General features: G+C 40.1%; 1 protein-coding gene across 8 annotated transcripts; it reads right to left on the bottom strand.

Moving 5' to 3' along the window:
- Positions 1 to 2,271: 2,271 nt before the first annotated feature.
- tpm1 (tropomyosin 1 (alpha)) lies at positions 2,272 to 16,673 on the bottom strand. 8 transcript variants are annotated; one of them, XM_026919634.3, is made up of 10 exons: positions 16,422 to 16,672; positions 15,948 to 16,073; positions 15,653 to 15,778; positions 11,480 to 11,613; positions 10,502 to 10,619; positions 9,528 to 9,598; positions 8,617 to 8,692; positions 8,186 to 8,248; positions 8,027 to 8,096; positions 2,272 to 3,083 (listed from the first exon to the last, which is right to left on the bottom strand). In XM_026919634.3, exons 1-10 carry the CDS (start codon positions 16,533 to 16,535, stop codon positions 3,001 to 3,003), a joined length of 981 nt encoding a protein of 326 aa, XP_026775435.1. In that variant the 5' UTR covers positions 16,536 to 16,672; the 3' UTR covers positions 2,272 to 3,000. The 8 variants fall into 8 exon arrangements, with proteins under 8 accessions (XP_026775435.1, XP_026775432.1, XP_026775430.1 ...); XM_026919627.3 differs by lacking the exons at positions 2,272 to 3,083; positions 15,948 to 16,073 and adding exons at positions 4,931 to 5,169; positions 7,180 to 7,258 and having other exon boundaries at positions 16,422 to 16,668; XM_053236647.1 differs by lacking the exon at positions 2,272 to 3,083 and adding an exon at positions 5,444 to 7,258 and having other exon boundaries at positions 16,422 to 16,671.
- Between the last annotated feature and the right edge of the window lie 889 nt (positions 16,674 to 17,562).

The following is a 17,562-nucleotide window of genomic DNA, read 5'->3' as shown; positions in this document are numbered from 1 at the left end:
TAAAGCGGTGCGAAAGGCCCTAATCAGTTAACATCATTTAGATATGTGGGAAAGACATCAGGAAGTAAAGTGGTTGAAAGTGCACACTGTAACTGTGAGCCTTGTGTGTTAGTGCAATATATAAGAAAAAAAAAAAACCAAAACGAGCAACCCTTTTTTAGGTGACTGAGAATGTCGACAAGAACAGTATATCTGCAACTACACATAAACCTCATTACAAAGACTGATGCACTGTGGAGAGCTGAGTGGTGTAAGAAACACAGGCACTCATCTTCAGAGATATGGGAGAAAAGGGATCTGATCAGATGACTCATCCTTCACCATATTCTCGACAAGTCTGATGGTGCATGAGTGGTGTACGCCAAGAGAATGGCATACGCCTGAAATTTTACTGGCATGGTTTGTATCCACTTGTCCCCTTAGGGGAAATGGTCACTGCAAATCAATACAAAGTTATTCTGACTGATCAACTTTAATCCTGTGATGAAACATTACTATCCTGAGGGGAGTGCTTTATTCCAGGATGACAATGTCACCATCCACAGGGCAGGAGGGCTCCCTGAATGGTTTGAAGATAGGGGTGCAACAATACACTCCAGTCACGGTGTGTTTGATACGAGGCACAATACTCGCTTCACAATTTGATTCCATTCAATTCTCAGAATAATTTTAACAAAATTTTATTTGAAGAAAAATTATGGCTGAAATGAGACTCCTTTTTTTATTTCTACAACATAAACAATGTGCATTTTTGTGCAAATGTAAAAAATTGCTACAAAAAGAGGTTTAATATTGTTATATATTAAACAAACTGTACTACAGGTTCTCAAATCTTAAAAATAAATAAATAAATTTGTAAATTCTCCCAAAAATTTGATTGAATAAACAAAGTCTCTGACTCTGAGAATGATTGATCGAAACATAATGAGCTCTGCGGCAGTGCCTGAGGTGTCATTTAACCGAAAATAGAGCTCCAAAGTCGGCTAAAATGCCCTAATTCTGCTACCTCTTTCTCAGGCACTGTAGATGGTAGTGGGATGGAGCTGGTGTTGTTCTTGTAAAAACCTTATAACGCGTGTTGGTAGTTGTGATCTGGAGCCCTCGGTGACTTCACAAGTACAGATGATTCCCAGTAATGGTGCAGGCTTCTGAAAGAATGCGATCATGTGACCAGCATGCTCTCGATATACAGTATTTTATCTCTATGTGTTGCACAGATTGGGAGCTCTGGTGTTCAAACAGTGCAATTGTGTTGAAGGCAATTAACAGAATGCTGATATCCACAACGTGAATTGCGCATTTCCACAATGCATATCATAAGTTTTTGCATCGTGATGTCACGATGCATCATTACACCCCTTTTTGATGAGTATGAAAAGGATGGAAATCATATGCCCAGGCCCTTTGTAGTCCCCAGATCACAATTCAGTTGAACACTGAAGATTTTGGACTGATGTGTTAGATGTTGCTCTATCTTGGAAGAATGGTGTTCATTGCTCCAGTACAGTACCAGAGGCTTGTAGAATCTATGCCAAGGCATACTGAACCTGGGTTTAGACTTTAATTTTTGTGTCACTGCTGGGTTGAGAAAGGTAAGCATGGAAAAAGGGGGGCTGTCTTTTACTGTACACTTACAGGATTTATCAACAAGCTAGGTGTATCTAATGAGGTGGCCAGTAAGTGTACACAGTGTTTTGTGTACACATGACATTTCAGTGTTACTGCTATGCTAATAAATAACGTATGGTCTGTGGTGGTCCTATGTTGGTCCCTTTCCACTGATGGACAAAGACAGGCTGACAAATTGCGAACTTTTAGTAGCTGTATACTACGATGTGTATCTATACTGTAGGTGTACTAGTAACTAATGAGTGTAGTTTCATAGTTATATTGTCATCTATAATACATCACCTATCAGGATCAGGGCACAAAAAAAAGCCTTATTCTCTTGTTTGCTTTGGTTTAGAGAGCATTAGAGTACAAGTCACAATACAGATAAGGTTTCAGGTTATTTCACTACAGAACTATGTCTGACTTTATTGCAACCACTAGTTACTTTTGTCCTTGCTGTGCTACACTCAAATACATGATCATTCTAGGAAGGCTAAAGCACAACTTTCAGGTGTTGGCAACAACTTCTCTACCGAAACCAAGCTACAGCTGTGCAAAGTACATAAAAGTACAAAAACGAGCCATGAGGGAAAAGATTGTGTTACCTCTGACACATTTGAACTAATTACAATGTTAAAAATGGATCCAAGGCTTTAGAAATTCTAAAATTGTGTAGTTTTATTTATATTTAGCTTTGTACATTTTAGATATGACACACATTTAATACATCTATATTTAAAATGACTTTTGAACTGCATGAGGCACAACCAAATATGTTTTAATCATCTTTCAACTCATAACACAGGCATTTGACCCATACCAGTTTCATTATGGGCAAAAAGTATTTGCAAAAGTAATGCTGTCTGGCATTTTGCACTGAGTAAAAGAAGCTGAAAATAAACAGACACTGTAGATGGGGACCTTTCTGGCTAGGGCTACTACTGGCACCCAAGTAAAACCCTAAACCAAACTGCTAATGTATTTGCTATGTAAAAACTACAAACTGCTCCACCTTTGTCTTCACAGTAGCACCAGTGTACATGTTGGAAATCTAACCCAAATGTACACTTTAAAGGAATCTTTGGATTAATAAAATACATTTACTTCATCTAAACTTGGCTTAAGACTCAACCGTGTCCCACTTTCAGAATATCGTGCATAAATTGAGGCTTAAGTGCAATTTTTGGCTAACTTTGTTATTTCTTATGGAAATGACAAAGCGTGTGCATAACCAGAGTAAAAATGAACAAGTACCAGAATATTTCTTTAAAAACAATGAGTGTAAAACAAAATCATTACATATGGCACATGTCTTGCAATTTGATAACAAAAAAAAACGAAACCACTCAAAAGTTACAAAATGCAGACATTGTCAGGAGTACAGGCCTTTCACATATTATTCAACTCCAAAAGAGTCTGTTCCAACATCTGGTTCATATCGAGGTTCTCTTCTTTAGCATGTGACAGTTTCTCTGTTAGAACATCAAGTGTTAGAAAACAACATTAATACCATCAGTGATGATGTACGACAGAACAGAGCATGCACAGGTACTACAGGTACACTGATGTTCAACATACACTCCAGTTAAGACTGTTGCGTTATAAAGACACACAGTTATTCAGTTAGCAATAAAATATCTTGGTACTTGCTCCTCTCTAAGAGACAGATGAGGAACTTCGAGACCATGCAACAATGACCAGTACGTAAAGGCGACATGTTTATTTAAGGCATGCTTAATAACTATAGCATGCATAAGCAATATTGCAGCTTTTAAGACATTATTACCACAGTGCTAGTTCACAGACACTTTGTACCAGGCTGTGAGTATGATTAACAGATTAGACTGTATAGTTTTCATAAATATGGTGTAATCACACACATCTTAGTGTAAATCATACATCATTTGGTTATTAATATGGAACAAAACAATTCACAATAGATTTAGTCTTCATTCAAGGCCAGTCTTAGTTCACTAGAGAGAACACGGTTTTTCTCAAGTTGCCGGTAGAGGCGGTCTGTGCAGTCAGGCAGCAGGTTAGGGAAGAAAAAAGACGAGAGTGAAACACAGAAAAAAAAAAAGAACAGCTGAAGTGCAGAAGAAGTGTCAGTACAAATTCGATGGACTGTACCTTGATAAGAACAGAACATTTACAGAATGGACAAAAGTGAAATATATTCCTCTGTGGAGAAAGAGCTGACGAAAAAGAAACAACCGCTAAGTGACATGGTCTTCCCAGCTGTAGTCTTGGAGAACCCCCTGCCCTGCACATTTAAGTGTTTTCCCTGCTCTAACACAAACACTTCAACTCAGGAAGGACTGGTAATTAGCGGATTAATTAGATCAGGTATGTTGGGAGCAGGAAAAACTCTAATATGGGATGAGAACCAGTGCTCTAGTAAAAGAGAATCACAATGCCACTAGAGTCACTATACGAATCATCTTCTATAAACAGTTCATTAGTTAAATGCATCATGGGAGATTCTGATAGGTACTTAAACACCAATGAACAGAAAAATTTCATGCGTTTTTAAATATTTCATAGTAATCTGTAACTAAGGACCAAGCTCACTGGAATCAGAGAGAAAAAAGGTTTTATTTTCTCATAACAACTCTGAGTTTCCTTAGTTTTCCACAGCGTATTAAATTGCATGCCATGCTGCTCAGAAAAGGTGAAATATCTTGAATGGGCCATGTTGCTCAGCAACATTCATTGTGAAATCATTGTAAGTGCAAATTAAAACCGATATGATTTTCATGAATATTCTCAGCTCAATATTCTCATCTGCTTGCCAACCACTAAACATTTTCAACCACTAAATATTTTCAAGAACAAAATTATGTTCACCATGAATGCAGTTGATATTAAATGTTTATCCTTAGCTGGTAGTATCATGTTGAGGGCTCATATTTATGACAATTCTAAAGCTAGAACATTTAAGTATCTTTTAGCTAATCTTCTGCTTCATTTGCATGTATTACAGTTAATGCAGTGGCTTTAATTTAATCTCTGTAATAAACCTACTGAAAGACACCTTACAGGACTGTCAAAAGGCCCAGACTCAAGGATCAGATGGTTTTGTATATATGCAAATGCTGTTAAGCCACAGTGTATGTAGGCAGTCCCCTATATAACACACACTCCAGCTTTATTACCTGTATCATCCTTGAAAGGGTTACCATAGGAAGGAAATAAAATGCATGAGGTAATAGCAGGCCATCTTGATTTTATTATAGCCACTCAGAAATAAATTAAAGCACATAGAAATGTAAATAAGACAGCAAAAAAGAAAGAAAAAAGGACAAAAAGTGAGGAGATATAGTTTTACATAGAAGGAAGAATGTTTATTTTTACACAATGCAGAAAGAATCAAAGGTTCTGTACAAGAGAGGGGGAAACAAACCAACACTGAAGGATAGAAGGAGACAGAGAAATGAGGGAAAAGGGAAGAGAGGGAAGACAGACAGGTGAAGGAAAAAAGGAACAGAAGGCTGGAGAGAGCAGGGTGATGCCGCTCAGCCGACAGGAGGCGTCTTTGATGGGGCGTAAACAATTTATCTGTGCAGGAAAAAAGGAGCAGAGAGAACGTGATGAAGGGGCCTCACTGTGGGGCTGAGACGATGCACAGCACACACCAGAAAGGAGAAGAAAAGGGGCACTGCACACATGACCCACAATATCCATCACAAGGACATTGCTCAGGGGGCACACACTGGTGTGTATCCCTCTCACACAATCTCACACTTCAAAAAAAACAACAGGCAACCGATAACCAGGGCTCAGCGTCAATTTCCCAATACGGATAAAATAACTATTCTAATATATACAACTATTTCACCCTGTATACTTGTGCTCTGAGTGTATAAATTTACACACACAGGGTCTGTGTGTCAGAAATGATGCATACAGAATCGCGGTTGTTCACAGTGCTCGTGCTAAGACATTAGGGTTTCTATATTAAGGCACTCATTCTAACACATAATCGTTTCTGTAATAACAACTCCTTCACAGGGACTTGTATAGCATATGCGCCACATGATAAAAGTCTGATGATAAGTGAATTTAAAAACGTGTTGTTATTTAAGAAAGAAATCGTATACTTGGTGATATGGTGACGTTTTCTATTATTAGATGTTTATTTAACATATAAGTCTCAGGTGTCAATGCTTTGTAATGAGGAGTTCGTTTTCCACCAAGGGAGAGTCTTCAGGAAAAAGACTTCATGCTTTGCAGTTTCTTGGTAACATGCCAAGCTGCGTTTTTTTTCTTATTAACTTCAAGAAAGGCTGGGTAGAGTAGAGAATGACTGTTTATAGCTACTATACTGTAAGTGATAACAGGAACTTGTCTCCTGGACATTCCGCAACATTAAACGCAACTATAAACGGTTATAAATCACAATATGTTCAGTAATAACTTAAAAATTGTAATCTCTGTTGTAAGAGGAATAACACGCTTCAGGCCATTTTGCTACAGGAAGATAACCATCTAATAATTCACAGACACAAAATGGTTTATGTTCCTATAACAAGTATCCTCTTGTTATAAAACACAGCCCAGAGTGTTTTATTCCTTACTTATATGACGTTAATGGAAGATTAACTGCCCTGCATAATGCTAAAAACATTAACCTGCCTTCTAAATCTCTGGTCTAGGTCATAGTTAAAGCATAAATGGAAGAAAGAATCCACTTATAACTACCCTAGAACACACAACATGCAATTAAAAAAAAACAGCTAGATTGCAGCTAGTGTAACTTTAATAGCTACGGAGAGACGCCAAACCCAAAAACCACCTGCGCTGACTTACCAAACAGCACACAGGCCGATCATAAAGTAGAACACCACATATTGTACACTGTGTCATCTCAGTCTCAAACACCATGTTGAACTGAGGTGCACTGAGCACACTACATAGAAGTTGACAGTGTTAGTAGGAACGGAGTAAGTCAGAAGAGGATACACACAGGAAGTAACTCAAGTACAGTTTTCACGGACATGCTTCCCCTTTAACAATACTGCATTTTAGCAAAGTGTGTACATGCTCTGTGTCAAGGTTAACAATGCACCTTATTTGTAATGTATCAGTCATGAGTAAACACTTTTTAGAGGCTGGTGTAAGCCCTGTTTATATCACAAACCAGTAAAATTCATACAGAGGTTATAAAAACAGCACACTACTATACACTGTTTCACAAAATCTGGCTTCACTGTTGCACATATTTGCTCCTCCCATGACAACCTTATGACTATTTGTGATATGTACAAGAGAGGAAACTACATTGACTAGCACACATTCACAGCCTTTGCCACAGAGTGTGCAGAGGCGTGAACATGCCATTGACAATGCACTACGTTTCAAGAGGAGCACTAACAGTAACAGCAGCCATTGATCTTGCTGAGTAACAGAGATAGCAGGAAGTTTTAAAAAGGGAGATATGGTTGGTGAATTAATGGAACAAGGTCACACAGTCAGAGAGATGGAGTGATCAGGTGAAGACGGAGGAAAGTAGACAGGGATGGGAGGATGGGCAGGCAGAGGCACAAGCAAACAGAGTGCACGAATTACATTGAAGTCATGTCGTTGAGAGCGTGGTCCAGCTCCTCGCTGATAGCTTTGTACTTGAGTTTCTGGGAATACAACTCATCTTTTGGGGGGGAAGGTGTGGGGGAAGGGAACGGAAAGGGGATAGGTAAGGATAGAGGTGACAGGGAGGTGAAGAGGTGGGTGAGGCATCCATTCCAGCAGAATGACAGGCCCGAGAGAAACAGACAGACAGAAAGCATGGAAGAGTGGGAAGGGGAAAGTTTAGAAATTTAAAAAAAAACATGATGCCATGTCAAATTCCTCAATGCTACTAAGAATATACTTACAGTAAATGTCCAGTCCCCACAGTTCTTTTACTGAAAGGCCAATTACAATTACACAGGTCCCTAACTTAAGGATATACTCCATTTCCTACACCACTAACAGATGTCTTTTTTGATCCGTGACTTCATATCGCCAAAGTGCAAATATTCTACTCACCGGGCCACAATTATGAAAATGACACACTGGATGCATGAATAACCAAATGACTGGGAGAATAAGGAATGAATGAATGGCAGCTTAAGTCTCTGTAAAACTAATCAGGCATGAGTCCAAAATGCTCTAGTGTCTCATCTGAGGCCAGGTTGAAAACTGAGAATATTGATTTGTACTGCATTCATTATAGTAAGTCCATCAAGGAGAAAGGAAATTAAAAGGAACTGTATACAGAAAGACAGTTTTATTGAATAGATAGTAAAGAATAAAGAAGCATAACTGGAAGTAAAGCAAGAAGCTTTTTGTGAATGACTGAAAGTTTTATATAGTTTGTAGCATAAAACTATATAGCTATAATAAACCCATATCTCTACACTGAAAAAAGTCATACCTTCCAGGTCATCAATGGTCTTCTCAAGCTTGGCTACTGTTCTCTCAGCGAACTCGGCACGAGTCTCAGCCTAAGGTGAGAGAAAACATTGGCTCATACACACGCATACACAAACACAAATGTGTGTAAAGTCCTCTGATAACAGCTATAAAATCTTGCCTCCTTCAGCTTGTCGGTGAGGACCTTGATCTCCTCTTCATATTTGTCTTCCTTCTGTGAGTACTGTAGAGGTAAAGAGAAAAGCAAATGTCAGGCTTCAGACGAGCGATTCACCACAGTGTCTGGTTCACATTTTTACATTTAAATGACATTTACGTTGTCTGTCGACAGAGAGAAGTGTTGTAGATACTTTGGTATATGTAAAACCTAGGAAAATCAGGGCATTCCTTTTAAACTCCACTTATTTTCATTTTATCGTCTTGATTACATGTAGTAGCTTGAATGCACTAAATATTCACGTTGGTATTATACATTAGATAACCTGGTGACAGTTCTGATCTGCTCTAGACTGTTATATCGCAGGAGGCTGAAGCTTGTTTAGGGCAGAGGTGTTTTCAAGGGGCCCCGAATCACACAGACAGCACACCTACCTTCTCAGCCTGGGCCTCCAGAGACTTCAGGGTGTTGGTCACAGTTTTCAACTCTTCCTCAAGCTCAGCGCATTTGCTAGTGGTTTACATAAAAGGGTGCAAGAAGAGAGAATAGAGACCCAAGGTATGGAACATAGCAAGAGGGAAAGGATAAAGAAGACAGAAGATATGGGTAGATTGAAAGAGACAGAATAGGTTGGATGTAGAGAAAGTCAGACAAAGAGAGAGAAGGGTAAAGAAAAGGGAAATGAATCATTAAAAACCCCTAAAGTGAATGAAAACAGAATAATAAATGGTGACAGGATGTCCAACAACTCCCCCCCAACAAAGCAGGATTGTATAAAAAAAAAAAAAAAAAAAACAGAACATGTGAAGGATAAATTCTATATCATTTATGCATGCTGCAGGGGTATGTAGGAAGCTGTCCATGCATGGTCTTCCTGCTTGGTTAGTTGGGTTAAAAAGGGGAAAAGAGAAAGCTGAAAAGGCAAAAGCAGGTAAAGCAAAGCCTTTTTTGGAAGGACAGAAGCAGGAAAGGCTACTTCAGAGTGAAGAGGCCTGGCAGAGTGTTAGTGTTAGTATGCAGTACCTTTGCTTCTGCTGATTTTAATGACTTAAAGATTTGGTCCAGCACACTGATCTCTTCTTGTAATCGTCGCACGCATCTGTGAGTGCGTGTGCACAGCACAAGGCCATTCCAAACAGGGAACACATGCAAGTTAACAGTGCGTGCAAAAAAAAAAATACAAAATGCAAGGGTAAGACAACTGCATTAAAGCAGCAGCAAAAATCTTTGGATTCACAGAATGGAAGTATGTGGCTATATTGTGCAAATACAAGCAGAAACACGTGTTATAGCAGGTCAGTAGAGTAATAAAGGCTGTATGTGAAACAGCAGTGACGTGGCTCACCCCTCAGACAGCTCAGCACGCTCCTCTGTACGCTCCAGCTCACCCTCAACGATCACCAGCTTACGGGCCACCTAAACACACACAAGCCAGGATATGAAGTACATACATGACACGTGTACAGTTCAGTTTAACATGCACTTGTTAAGTCTATTATCATCTTTAGCAGATTAAAATCTGTAGAAAATGGATGTCTGTGACATACAGATTAGCACAGATTAAAAATGTATTTACTCAAAAATGTATTAACGCATCTTGATTAAAAAAAAAACTTAATTCAAAAGTGATTGCATTAACATGCAGCAGTTTAGAGTGGCACCAGCCCTTAGACCCAGATCCTATTTAATTATTTTTAATTATACATACTACATAATCGAGAAATGGTTGTTATTTAACTTTTTCAGAACTGACTTTGATGCAATACTGCAAGCTGAATTTACCAATAAATTACAAAGCACTGTAAGTACTACCGTGATTGAACAGAACTAATGAATATGTGCTTTTGACAACAATGGAAGGCAAAGATACTATACACTTGCTGTTCAAGTGGTTAAAGTTGCAAAAATGTTTGCTAAGGAATTGGGAAATATGGGTGCTAGCTAATGACTGAGGCTATTCATTAACACAGCTAGCAGCACATCATCTATACAAACAACGTGAAGTTAGAATAATACTAGAAATGAGACAAAACTATCAGGAATATCAAATTTTTCCTAAGATATGTTGGGAAATGACTAAGGAAATACCTTGAGTAATCTGTTAACCCAACTATCTTGGGCTCGGCCGTATTGAGAAAGATCAACTTTGTATAAAAATGTGAGCAATTAGAAAATTTCGGTTTCCAAATTGGTGAATACCACTAGAGTGAGTCGTTCATGTGAGGTCATCTTGTAAATACGGCGAGTACAATGTCTTGTATTGAATATAGAAGACATCACAGTTCACTTGCATATCAGTAGGTGAGCTGAGCAACACACCTCCTCATATTTGCGGTCAGCTTCCTCAGCAATGTGCTTGGCCTCTTTCAGCTGGATCTCCTGGATTTCCATCTTCTCCTCATCCTTCAGGGCCCTGTTCTCAATAACCTTCATGCCTCTGTAGAGGAGAAAAAGAGAGGAAAGCGGTGATAGATGGAGAGGTAGGGAGGGAGGATGGCAAATACAGCCAAGGTGTGATGAAGGTCAGTGTCTTCTGTCATAGTAACTCAATCTGCAGCAATAACCACAGATTATTGCCAGCATTATGCCATCACTCAAATACTATATTCAAGTATACCATTTCGAACCAAATGTTATTTGAAAATTGTCAGTCGTTAGCTGGCTGAAAGGAGGAAAAAATGATGCATTAGTAACTGAAGTGAAGTCTCTGCCTAGAGCAGCTGTGTACGAGGGTGTGGGGCTGTGCTGCACAGAGGGGCTGTGTGTGAGGCAAACAAAGAAAGGGAAACACAGCCTTGTGCCCCGTGAAATGCTGTTTATTCAGTGCCATGGTGCCACTACACAAACTGCTCACGTCTGTTTAGGCCAACAACTGGCATCACCAGAAGCATGACTTAATGCACACAGCTGCAACATCCTTAAACTTCCTGACTTTCAGAAGTTATTTCTTGATCCTGCTCAGATTCAGGAGATTCAAAGTTTCTGTTTTTCTTTTATTACAAACTAAGACATTAACAGTTATCGCGGCTAGCTGGGTGTGATAGCTGGAAAACTATATTCTCAATGGCCCAACATGCAGTCATTTAACAGGCACCAGATGTACAGTGCTGCCTAGGAAGTGGAGGCATGTCGTCACTTTTGTGGAAGTACAACAGCAGAGTCTGCTACTGTGGTTAAAGTACAAGTGGTTAAGTGTTGATAAAAGAGGGGGAAGGGTATACCAGTGTGCAGCATGTCTGTTCTCACCATTTACGCTAATCTGTTGTAAAGTATGGCGTACCATCTTACACAGCTCACCTCTCGCTCTCATCAGCAGCCTTCTCAGCCTCCTCCAGCTTCTGCAGGGCAGTGGCAAGACGCTCCTGAGCACGATCCAACTCCTCCTCAACCAGCTGGATACGTCGGTTAAGAGAGGCTACATCGGCCTCAGCCTAGGGAAGGTCCGCAGAAGAACCACCATGAGATGGGAAGAACATAATTACACACACACACACCACTTCTTCCACCACACATACAAAACGTGTGTACACAAATGGTTCATGTTCAACAAACACAAGGAACTGGAGGCCTTTAATATTCTAAACAGGCTACTTAGGCAAATTAATGCCCACGGAGGCAAACAGATGACTTTCTCTGAGACCCTCCTTACTCTCATCCTGCATATACTGGCAATAGTGTTAATCAATGTGAAAGGACTGGGCATTTTACTGGGGCTCTCAGTGAGCACTGTTGAGTAATCACAGACTCTACAGGGCAGAATAAATAATTCTGTCAATGGTAAAACTACACAAACCGAACCAATGTCGTTTTCTACATTTAGTTTCAAAACCAGTGTAACGGGAAGGCATTGTCTTCAAATCAGATTATAGCAATTACGACGACAGGACACTGTAGTAATATACATGAAATGCACAAACCTATATACATATATAACTTTAAACAGATATAGCGGGGTGGGCAATACCTGATAAAAACCTAGCACAATATTTAGATTTAGTACTAGCAGCAACACAACAGAATAACATTATGGTTACAATTTCATTTAAAAAAATATAAAAATAAGTAAATATACACAGAAATAAGGAAGGAAAATGAAATCAAATGTATTAATGCCCAATCAGCTACTTGTGAGAGCCAGTCAAGTATTATTAAAGTACTGTTAATACCCACGGGATCTGTCACACGCCAGGAATAAAAAGATACTAACTGTACTTTTCGTGGCTGCTGGGATAGTACCATCAAGGGTACGCCTTTTGTATATGTATTGTGGATCTTTTACCTACAGAGGTTATACCTTTATGGTATGTAAATGGTTCTTAAGATTCAATTATATACTGTAAAAAAAAAAAAAAAAAAAGTACACTGTATTCATGTTTTCTAGTGAAACATACATGCTAAAGGTTCAACAGATGCATCTTTAGTGGTTCCGCCTCAGCAACAAGGAAAAGTACAGTCTGGTACCTTTATTGTGTACTGTGAAACAACCGAGCATGATAAATATCCCTCAGCCCTAGCAGATATCATCTAAAGAATTTTCCAATCCTTGAAGAACTTTATAAATGAATGCAGTTCATACTGCGCTGTCTCATTACGGCCTAACTACACTTGGGTAGATACTACACAGTCAACTTGCATAACCAGCCCCAACCCTTTGGAAAACCATGCAAATAGAGAGAGACACTCGCAACTGAGGGAATTACACAGGGCCAAAGTGCATCAGGTGCTCTCAGGGACAAGGAACTAGAAAGCAGCTGGTATAAACAGATCCTCTGTATCACATCTGCACGAAGATCTTAGAGATGACTCATCCTTGCACTCCTGTGTTTAGTAATGAACTAAAAGTGTGTAAATTGTCTGGTGTCTGGTTGAAGAGCTTCAGTTTACAGCTGAAGCAACTGTTTCCTGGTTGTGTTCTAACAGCTAAGGTGGCTGATCTAGCTCCCCACTTCCCCCCTTCTGCATACAACAACGCATCTTGCCCTTATAAGGCAATTGGTTTGCAAATGGTTAGTGAATAAGCGGGACTTCCACACTGAGCTTCAAGCACTTTCCCTTTCAGTTATCAAACAGCTGGACTACTCAGTGCTAAAAATAACACTAACCACAATACTAATCACAAAGTGTCTTCATTATATAGGATATTAGGAGCTAAATACGTGTATTACACGCAGTGGAGATGGTCTGTATGATTTTTTAAATTATTATTATTTTTTTAAAACAGGCATAGTAAATCTAGTCATTTCAAAAATAAAAACTGCGCGCGCTCTCGTGTTCGTCATCCACAATCATACACATGATTTAAAAAACAAACAAACAAAAAAAAAACTGAATTTATTTTAAAACTCCCTGCAAAGCCACACGTTATTCAACGCGAACCGTTAATGAACAACACCCCAAGCATTATCCAATCATCTAACCCCAGGGGAATAATGCTAGTCAGGGAAATGAGCAGAGCTCGTGAGCTGGGTACCAGAGCGCCATTCCGCTGGCTCACTATTGCGCAGCAGCATCACATGCGCGAGACGCGCCTCTTCAAAACAGTCAGCTAGTAAAAGTGCTCATCCTAGCACATCCTGCTACACTCCCGCGTCCTTTTGGATGGCTCGACGTGAACAGCTGGGACTAGACGAGGTTTTTTTTCCCCTCAGCTCTCACACGCTTACCGTTTCTCGGGCTTTCCTCTCCTTAGCCAAGTCCTTCTGCAGTTTGTCCGCTCTCTCTTCAGCGCCGTCTGCCTGCTCTTGCAACAATTTTATTTTCCGCTTCACAGCTTCCAACGAGGTTAATCCAGCCATTATTCTATCCGACTACTGAAATGTTGATTATAGTTTATCTGAAATTGAGTTCAGAGGGCAGAAACGCCCTGGAACGCGCAGCTCAAGGGAAAAAAACCCGCCCTGCTCAGTGTTTGGGTGAAAACGCGCAACTCTACATCCTACACCGGAAGTAGCCATGCTTTTGTTGCCACGCCCAAAATAAATACGTCATCGAGCTACCAGACTGGTGGCATGGCCAAATGAGTTTCCACTGTATATTTTTATTGTTATTATATATGACAGCAATATATAATGTATGACAACAACAACAAATAATAATAATAATAATAATAATAATAATAATTATTATTATTATTATTATTATTGCATCCGTCAGTTCATGGCCTGATGAGGAATGATGGTACTGATGTGCTACAAAGAAGCGATTGTGAATGATAAAAACGAGCTGGACGTAAACGAGGAACTTTTTTTTGTTTTTTTTTTAAACGAATAAACAGCACACTCTACTGGCAGATTAATTCAACTGAAGCCCTAAACCGTGTCTGAATAACAGACCACATTTTAGTCGTTTGATGGTAGTTTTGTTAAGAAAAAAAGAAAAGAAAGAAAAGGAAAACTCCAGAATGAATTAAATAATCTAAGCAAGATGAAGGAGATTCGTGAAATTTGATTATATTCAGCTTAATTGAATCTCCTTTCCAGCTGTAACTCAAATGGGTGCAATTTTATCCTTAGACCTGCAGGGGGCGCATTGAGTGTGCACCATTTAACACGCTGGCGGTGAGGAGAAGGGAAATACCAGCTTTTTCCTAGTGTGTGTGTGCGTGTGTTTTAAACAGTTGCATATTAATAGGCTATTTATTTGTTCAAAAGCAACAGTGCAAAACAAACCCAACTATCTTGTAAATGTGTCTACATCAACCACTTTCTCACACAATTATTATTATTATTATTATTATTATTATTATTATTATACGCTTTCTCATATACACTTGAATTACCATTAACACATAATAATCCCGAATTTCTTACAAAAGGGAGTATTTGGGTGTGTGGAATGACTAGAAGTCTGGAAATAATAAAAAGTACAAACACGACTAAAATGATAGTTAGATAAAAGCCATGGAATTATTGTAATCTGTCAGTCAGTGGGATTTCCCACTGCAGTTCTTGATGTTTGAAATACAAGGGGCCACAGGGAAAGAGGAAGAGTTCTGAGACTTTCTCCAGTGCTCAGGAGACACAGCCCAAGGCTCTGCTCTGCGTCTTTACCATATAAAGCACTAGTCTAAATATAACAGGCCGGCTGCTCAGCCTTACAGGAGCCCTGGCTACATCCCCAAGTCTAGGGCTACATCCAAACCCACATGCTATTTTGAAAAACTATTTAGTACTGTAGTGTGTGGTTTCTATGTCTGGCCTAACTTGCAACAAAATCCCTCTTACAGAGTTCCTTGTGTTACAGATTACAGTCAGTGTGTGTATCAGTGTGTGTGTATGTGTATCAGTGTGTGTGTGTGTGTTGGTGACATCAAAGGTGAACACACCTCAGACCCGAGTGAAAGGACAGTCATTAATTAACATCAGCTGTACTTGCCAGTTCACCCAGGTCTACTCAGAAGGGGTGAGAGAGGGAAAGTGTGTGAAGCAGTGAGCAGCTGGATTGCGGTGACTCTTCGCTTTCTATACTTACATCTGCGGCCTTCTTCTCAGACAGCTCCAGTTTCTCCTGGGCATCTTTAAGAGCCTCGGAATACTTGTCCAACTCATCCTCAGTGCCCTTCAGTTTCTTCTGCAGAGCTACCAAATCATCCTCGAGCTGAGTGCGGGTGTATTTTACGCATTTTTTGGTGACAGCGGTGAATAGCAGGAAGCAGAGTGCATGGCGTGAGGAGCGCAGGGACAGACAGACAGACATACAGAGACAGACAGAAGGAAAGAGAGAAAAGAAGTGATTAGATGCAGGCTTGGAAAGGCACACTGAATACCTTTGTAGCGACCTCCTCGGCGGACAGCAGCTTTTCCTCGGCACCTTGGAACTCCTCTAACACTCTGTCGCGCTCGTCCTCAGTTATGCGCAATTTCTTTTCCAATTCCCTTAATTCATCGTCCAGCTACACATGCATGCAAACGACATTTTTTTTTCATGAATAAATTACGTGCATTATCAAACAGGTTTAGGTTACTCACTGGAATTAGGATTTCCCCCATTTTAATGGGATCTTTATGAGAATTTATGATCAACAGTTAAACTGCTACAGAGCATCACTTAAACATTATAGATTTTCACTTATCCTGTTAAACCCATGCACCCTATCTTTGATCTTCTGTTCCTATAAATCCACTCAGGGTAATCCGTTTAATTTCGAGGCATTGATGAGGCAGGCACACCATGCCACCAGAATTCATGCCTTTTTTTTTTTCTATGGATAACAATAAAGTCCCCCAAAGATATAGCCGACCTGCTTGCTCCTGTCCTCTGCTGCCTTCTTATCGGATTCAGCCTGCTCAGCTCTGTCCAAGGCGTTCTCCTTGTCGAGCTTGAGCATCTGCATCTTCTTCTTAATGGCATCCATGGCTGCTTATTTGTGTGTTTGTTTTTTCGGCCGCACGAAAAGTAAACGTCCCTCAAAAGTCACGGCGGTGCGGGTCCTAAGCTCGGAGCGTCTGTGCCGAACTGGGCGCTAAGCTGGAGTGCAGGCGCTCTCTCTCTGCGCCCTGTCAAATATGTACTTTCACATGGGGGGCGGCTGAATTCCTCAGGACATTCAATACTTTTTTGGAAACTGCCTCTGCCCGTTCCTTGTGGAGTGCCCTGTCTTTTTTATGGATCTGCATGGTGATTCGCTGCTGCTACGCATTTGACTATTCATATGCCTATATATGGGGTGTGATGGGTAAGGAGGCGTCAAGACGTTCCTATTTCTAACACTGTAAAAGTACAGGAAACACTACTGTGGAAAAAAGTTACCGTAAAGCAGCAATTGTTCTGATGGACAATATTATAAAGTAGTTGCGCATATATATATATATGTGTGTGTGTGTGTGTGTGTGTGTTTGTGGAGCAAATCTTAAACAATCACGTTGGGACGAGCTGGGACGCTGAATTTGTCCTGCAAATATTTCTCTGAATAATTTCAGCAGCGCGTCGTTTTCCCGACATAATCCCGAATCACACACTGCACACACTTGCTGAAGTCCGTACTGCCTTTACAGACAGTAGTGTAAGGGCTCAGAAGTCTATAAGAAGAATGGGACATCTGTATATATGCATCACTGAAGTGTCAGTAGGCGCGCGTGTGCGCGTCAGGGGCGCGTCCACAATGCGCTTTATCTAAATCCTCCTTAAATGTGTCGATCTCAAGGGAAGCGTTCAGTTAGCAGGGGTTAAGTGCTCTGAATGTGATGAGGACTAGCTGGTGACAGATGGATATCAAGCCTCTCAGGTCGTTTGTTTTCAAGCTTGAGTTTGATGCTTCTAGGCTGATATGTACCCCTGTGATAACCCTTGAGAACCTATAGGCTTTGGTTCTCAAGGGTTATCACAGGGGTACATATCAGCCTGTGCAGCCTTCGGGACAAGACCACTGTAAAGTTTGGCTT

This window comes from Pangasianodon hypophthalmus, chromosome 9, assembly GCF_027358585.1.
Source record: "Pangasianodon hypophthalmus isolate fPanHyp1 chromosome 9, fPanHyp1.pri, whole genome shotgun sequence".
Lineage (NCBI taxonomy): Eukaryota > Metazoa > Chordata > Actinopteri > Siluriformes > Pangasiidae > Pangasianodon > Pangasianodon hypophthalmus.
Note: the sequence above shows the minus strand (reverse complement) of the source record. Positions and strands in the feature narration are given on the sequence as shown.